At 39.0% G+C, this 7,461-nt stretch overlaps 1 protein-coding gene across 1 annotated transcript in view; it reads left to right on the forward strand.

The window, feature by feature from the left end:
* The window catches only part of gpr37a (G protein-coupled receptor 37a), a 13,535-nt gene extending 6,385 nt beyond the window's left edge, over positions 1-7,150 (forward strand). The window contains exon 2 of the mRNA XM_016661319.1: positions 5,691-7,150. Coding sequence (XP_016516805.1) covers positions 5,691-6,509 — 819 coding nt within the window. The 3' untranslated portion in view covers positions 6,510-7,150. The remainder of the gene's footprint in view (positions 1-5,690) is intronic.
* The last annotated feature ends 311 nt before the right edge of the window (positions 7,151-7,461 follow it).

The raw sequence follows: 7,461 nt of genomic DNA on the forward strand, positions 1-7,461 counted from the left end.
CCCTCGGTCTTGGTCTTGACTTGGTCTCGGACCCCAAAAGTCTTGGTCTTGTCTCGGTCTCGATACACTCTGGGCTTGGTCTTGTCTTGGTCTCGGGTTAGGTGGTCTTGAACACAACACTGTCATGAACCATACTGAATGTGAGGCATTGAGACCTGATTGGACCCACGGACACTTGGTGGATTGATCAGGTCTCAGTGGAATGAATTTGGTTCTGGTGTTTTAATGGGCTGAAACCTGTTAACTGGGCCGGCCAGAACGGTGTGTTGGGAAAATGAGGAATTCACAAGAACGGTCTGGTGAAAAATATACTAAGCATGTTAAATCTTAGCATACTTGAGCATACTCGAAGCCAGACTAATTACCAGTATACTTGAAGTGTGTTATTTTGGAACAACTAATTTTGTACCTAGTGTATTTTAATAGTAATTCAATTGTAGAAAATCACAGTGTACTAAGTGTACTATCACATGCTTTTTTTTTTCTTTTTTTTTGGAACTATTATACTTTGTATACATTAAGTATACAGATTTTTATGTAATATAAACATGCTTGATTAGTATTTCTTAAGTGTACTATTTTTGTGATCAATTTCCATTTAAAATTTATTTAGAATTCTTGATGTATATCAAGAATATTAGTAGTGGGATTACAGTATGCTACAGTTACACTTTTGGTTTACCATAATTGCTAATGAAGTACACTTTTTAGTTACTTATTGTCTTATTATTCTGCTTTGCCACTTTGCACATTACATGTTTCATACACGCATCAGTACTGCAAACACATCAGGTTACCAGAACACAGAAGGATCCATTACAACACACTTTCCAGGTGAAAGTAATTACATTGTGTAGTCAATATATTCACATTTTTCAAGAGTACATTGCCAATATACTATCACAGAACTGTTCAAATTGTCAATATATTAAGAGTTTACAGACAACATGCTTATGAAAATCAGCACAATGAAACAATAGGTACACTTTAGAGGACATGTGAAAAATGTTTCACCAAGGGCAGGTGCTGCAAGGTTGGAGTCCTTGTCCTGTTAGGCGACGGGGCCTGGATAATACCCGTGTTAAACGGACGGCGGAGTCCGGCGACAACAGGCGGTTAAATTCTGTAACAAAAGTGTGTTTTGTTTTTTTTCCCCAAAATCTCTCTCACTGTTTATTCAATGTCACATGCTGTTTTTATTTTGTTTTTTAATTATGTAAAGCAAATTGAAATGCCTTGCTGCTGAAATGTGCTGTACAAATAAAATTTGATTGACAGTATTGTTTTGATACAATGTCACAGTATTCCAGTATTACTGCAGACAAACTGGCATTTCTCTTTCCTAAGAACTGTGAGGATCAACGACAGAACATTCCCGTTCACTGCACCTTACAGAAACCTACAAAAAAAAGAACAATAGAGCCATTAAACAGAAAGCATTTGTATTTTAAAGAGAACAGAAAAATAGCAAATAAAAAAATAATACAATTTCAAGACGTTATGGACTCGCCATGTATGTGACATCATCAGAACTGATGATGATTGGGACCCGATGCCTGGGGGGTAAAAACATTTCTGGATGTTCTCTTTACCTGTTTATGTTAGAAGTAAAAAAAAATAGTCAGCAATGTCATAGAATCAGCTGATGTTGGTATTAACTATGAAGCTGTTTTAAGCTTAAGTATTGAGCATACTTAAGGAGACAAATGACCTTAAAAGCTTTCCATCCATGATCTGAACACACTGATCCTTGCAGGGTGGTGAGGGGGGTTGGTGGTGCCCATCTCCAGCAGCCATCAGATGAGAGGCAGGGTTCACCATGGACAGGTCACCAGTCCATCACAAGGCCCTGAAAGACAACAATGAATAAAATGTATGAAAGAGAAATGTTAGATTAACAAGGGGAATAATTCTGTCCAGTTATCTTTAAATCAAATCATGTTTATTAAGCACTTGGTGCTGGTAACACAGCAGCTTTTGTTGTTGAAAATGTAGCTAGCTCCTTATTGAAAAAGCAAAAACAAACTTGCATCATGAAGACAATGTGAAGGTTCATCCTCAGAGCTGCTTGTTGATCTGGTGGAGCCAGAGCTTCTTCTGAGACAGAAAAGTCTTTAAGTTTTCTAACACCTGATCTCTCTGGCTTCATCTTTCATCTTCATTTACTTAGACTGCAAATATATGTTGAAGATTAAAACATTGATGAACAAGTTATTGTCATGAATTGTGTTTTAGTGAAGTGAGGGAGAACACAGGGAGGACCCAGGATGAAGATGATGAGTGATGATTTAATGACAGATGTACAGCTCAACAGTCCGGACGAGTAGGCAGCACAGGGAGCTATGGCTAAAGCTAACACTGGAAGCTACTGAATTAAATGACTGAAAGAGCTGAAGCTGCCACAGGACTTCACAGTTCTACTGTGGACAACTAACTAACTAACTAGACAGAGACAGCACACATCTGACGAGTCACAAACGACAAAGACAACAGGTGGGCTTAAATACACAGGGAGGGTAATCAGGGAACAAGACACAGCTGGGAACAATCACAGAAAATCTCAAACTATACAGAAAAACACGGATCACAACAGTTATAACAACCTCACAATATCAAAGTCTCTGTCTTATGGAGCTTAATTAAAACCAGGTTAAATTTATGAATAAATATATAAGTCGGAACAAACAGAGCCTCCATGCATTTATAACACAAAGCTGAATGATTGCTATAGTAATAATAATCATAAAAGTGACAATCAAACTGACAAAATAACTATTTCAGAAACCAACGTAAGTTTGTTTATGTCTTTACTGCAATGTTTATAGTTAAAGATAATTAGCATTTTGAAGCAAACTTACCACAAATTCCACTATAAGGGTTGTTAATATTTGTTATTTTTTGTCAATTTTAACAAAATAGTAAAAGATTATTAAGCACCTAAAAATACATACTTCATTAGCCTAAAATAAACACTGATATGTAATTTAAAACACTGAAATTTCATATTTATTTCATATTTAATGGTTTACTTTTAAAGTAAGCTTTAATTTAAAAAAAAATCTATTTTGAGCATATATTTTAAAATATATACAAAATATCTTTTAAAGCATATTGTTTCAATACTTGAGCAAATACATATTTTGTTCACTTAAAGTATACTTTTATTTAATATATTTCTTAAGTGTATATTATGGTACAATCCCAGGTCAATCTTGAAAGTGAGATCTAGATCTCAACGGGGTTTATCTGTTGAGATCTAGTAGAAATAAAGGAAATAAAAATTTTAAGTGTGTTTAAAGTAAAAATTCCTAAATTGGTACAAACATGCTGTTAGTATACTTCATATATATTTATTATCGTACACTTAATACTTAGTATACTTGAAATGTACTTATGCAAATGTAAGTATGTTTGAAATATACTAACATATTTTTTTTCCCACTAGGGTCTCCTAGCAACCAACAACGCTGCTTAGTAATGAAAAAAAAAGAAAAAAGATAATGAACTTAAATCCAACTAAAATGATGAGACAGCAAACTGAACACCTTTAAAAGCTGGTGCCAACATACATGGGGTGAGGAAACATACAAGATACAAAGATGAACATAGCATCAACAGTGTGTGTGTAAGCAGATAAGAGCTAGAGGAAAACACAGAATCCATAACACGTTCTTGTAATTGGACGATGATTCACCAAAGTGAGGAATTCCCATCATTTAAAAGGAGGCTCACACACTAACCCAAGAGGAAGGCAGGAGTGGCTGAGTGTGTTATCAGACATGTCGGGTCTTGACAGACCAACACATGTTGGCCTCAGCTCAACGATTCTCTCTCTGTCAGGTTGGAGTAAAAGTCTGTGCCGATTCTAATATTGGTGTGCTCCATTTCTTTGCTCATGCTCTTTCACTTTTCATAAAGAATTTATGAAAGAAATCTGTTTTTATGAATCCTGTAAGGGTTAATTTTTATAGTTATTAAAACCATTTTTAGGTCATTCTCCTGCTCACCCTTTCAGGCAGGCTTTGCTTGATGAAGGTTTCTTTGACAGCTGCAGCCAGATATGCAGAGGTCCTGCACATAAAGATCCCAGGAGCAGAAGGTGGATCCAGTTTCACATCTAAATCTAAATGAAAGGAGGTCTTGTTTATCTGATTAAGGTCACTTCACACTGTGAAAAACCTTGTGCATGTGTTACAGTCTGCTCCCCCATCAGACTGGGGAGTGGGATTAGTGAGAATGCCTAATCCCACTGTCTTCATCACTGTAAACAGTGACGAGCTCCTCTAAATAGGCTCTGTTTATAATTTAGCTTCATCACAACAGTTTCTTCTTGGCATAAACGTCTCAATCCTTCATCACTAAAATGAATGAAATCAGACTGGTTAAAAATGTACAAACTGATGGAGTCGATAACTTGCAGCCCTTAGTGCTGCTGGATCTTCATCACAAGTAACAGGGTCGAAACTGAGGGCAGGCCTAAAACACACACACACACACACGCGCGCACTCGCATACAGTAACACAGAGAATCTTAAAGTTCAACCCAAAAGCTAACCATCTAACTGAACTTGAGTTTGAGCTTCATATGACCAATTAATGCCATGACTCCATGCTGGAAGGCATGATGCCTCCCAGCTCTGGGGAGACTCTTACAGGCTCCTCCTACATCTCACCAGGTTGTTCACCTGTGCGTTGTGTTACTCCTGCTCCCAGCAAACACTTCATCTTCACTTGGCGGATTTTCAGGCCATGCAGTTCTTGCAGACTTTACCACATGAACACTGCTCATAGTCAGTAGTCCTTTTCCTGGGTCTGCTACTGTTATGTCCATCAATCTGGGAGCTCGTCCTTTCAATTGAGTTCATCATAAGTTTTATTTGGGTGTCTTCCTATTGGTGGACACAGAATGGCCAACAGAGACTGGAGCTGTCTGTCAGCTGTCACTGACTCTCCAGTAATCACCACCTTATTTGTGGTTTCCTTACTGTCACTGATGTCTCACAGAGTTCATGTGCGAATACATCCACTGATGCATCTGGACACATCATCAGTGATGGAGCAAGCTCCTGTTCAAACTGGCTGTTTGGCTCTAGATCGTATCCAGCCTGCTGTGGTTTCTGTTTAGACCTGAGGGGCTGATATGCTACATATACATCCTAATTAAAAATAGGAAGATTTAGACTTGTCTTTTTGATTGTGTAAAATAATTAAATTCTAAATCACTTTATGTCACTGAAGAAATAAATGTTTTAAGGTGCCTCTCTGTTCTCAGAAACTTGACTTAAAAATATCTAAATGACCAAAGTATTCCACTCATAAACCTGGTGCATAATGTGAGGATGCTTTAGTGAAATCAAACACTGGATTGCATATAAGCAGTCTACAGATTAATAGAGATGACATTGTCCTTTGGCATTCTAAATGATTTCACAAAAAATATAGTAAGTTTTTCTTTGTGTTGATCCTGATTCATCTGTCCTCACAGTCAGCAGCAAAAGTAAAGAAAGACAAATATTTCTTTTGTAAATACAAGTGAAATTCTGTGTGTGTAAACGCCTGTCAGGTGCTAGCTTGCCATGTCTAAGATGTTTTGTAGCAGGTGCAAAGGTTCATCAGATCAGGGTAAGGGTCGTGATGTTCATGGATTGGTGTTTATATCACTTAACATTCTGCTTTTGTTCTTCTGCCAGGTGGCGTCTCTCGGGGTCACCACCTTCACACTGTGTGCTCTGTGCATCGACCGTTTTCGTGCAGCCACCAATGTGAAGATGTACTATGAGATGATTGAGAACTGGGCATCCACCACAGCCAAGCTGGCAGTCATTTGGGTTGGAGCATTGCTGCTGGCTTTACCTGAGCTGCTCATCCGACAGCTGGTGACAGAGGACCGTGACCCCCCCGATGTGTCGCCCTGTGAACGTTGTGCGGTTCAGATCTCCACTGAGCTCCCAGACACGCTGTACGTCCTGGGGCTGACCTATGACAGCGCACGCCTCTGGTGGTACTTTGGCTGCTACTTCTGCCTGCCCACACTGTTCACCATCTGCAGTTCGCTGGTCACTGCCAGAAAGATCCGCCATGCTGAGCGAGTTTGTGTACGAGGGAGCAAGAAGCAAATCCAGCTGGAGAGCCAGATGAACTGTGCCGTGGTGGCCTTGGCCATCCTTTACGGTTTCTGCATCATCCCTGAGAACATCTGCAACATCATCACAATGTACATGGCAACTAGCATTCCCAGGGAGACCCTGGACATCCTGCATCTGGTCAGTCAGCTCTTGCTGTTCTGCAAGTCTGCAGTGACCCCTGTCCTGCTGTTCTTTCTGTGCCAACCGTTCACCAGAGCCTTTCTGGACTGCTGCTGCTGCTGCTGCGAGGAGTGCAGCCCACCCCACAACAGAGAAGTTGAAAATGAATGTCCCACAGCTGAGCTGGAGCTCTCACCATTTAGCACCATCCACAGAGAGCCCTCCACCTCCGCTGCTTACTCTGCTTTGGGGACACACTGCTGAGATCAGCGCTACTGCATGACTGATCGGCTCCAAGCTGTTTCATTCTGAGACCCCAACTTGATGCCAGCTGACAGACTCATAACGAAAGTGTCTGTCTATCCAGTGTTTGCTGAAATTGATTTCAGCCCAAATCCATGAAACCTTTTTTTAATAGTAGAAGGTTTCTGTTATTTTTCTCAAGGTATTGCCATCCTCATAGCATCATACTTTTTACATGTAGAGTAGCCCTCTAGAAGCAACACATTTCAGAATCTGGAATCACCGATATGGAAGAGCAGCCTGCCTGCAGCCTGTTTTGATCTCTTTGGAGAGAAAATATGAAAGAGGCAGTATTGTGTAAAATCAAACTTTTTGAGCTTTACCTCATGTTATAATGTTTTTCCCTATCAAAAACATACCTGGAGTGTTGCTGTGATTCTTTCATGCCTGTTTGAGTAATCCTTTAATCTCCATGGCAACTGCCTTCAAGACGCAGCTCCTCTCTGAAGCTGCAGTCTCCAGCTGAGCTTCCCTCTCATCATTTTCTTAAAAGAATCCAGTCAGTATGAGTTAATTTAGTTTTTTGTTTTTTTTACAGATTTTGTTTGTATTCCTTATCACGTTTTACCAGTCATAACCTCTATATTTATCAAGGCACAAAAGACTCAATATCACTGTAAATAAAAGAGGTGTAAAATGATTCATTTATGTTAGCATAATAGCTGTTTGCTGATGTTTTGAATGAGCATTTGAATGATTTGAGTACTTCCATTTTACTTTTACAGTGGAATATTGGAAGTTTTTTTCTTTTTTGGCATTTTAAACTTTAGTTTGGATATAAGTAGTACTTCTTTTTCACCAGTGTTTTAGAAAGGAATAAAGTAATAAACAGCAACACCACTAAAAGAAAAAAAAAGTTTTTTTCTGTTTTTGCATCTTTGCCACACTGATTTTTCAGATTATCATGTGAATT

The sequence above is a fragment of the Poecilia formosa genome, unplaced genomic scaffold, assembly GCF_000485575.1.
Source record: "Poecilia formosa unplaced genomic scaffold, Poecilia_formosa-5.1.2 Scaffold323, whole genome shotgun sequence".
NCBI classification, from domain to species: domain Eukaryota; kingdom Metazoa; phylum Chordata; class Actinopteri; order Cyprinodontiformes; family Poeciliidae; genus Poecilia; species Poecilia formosa.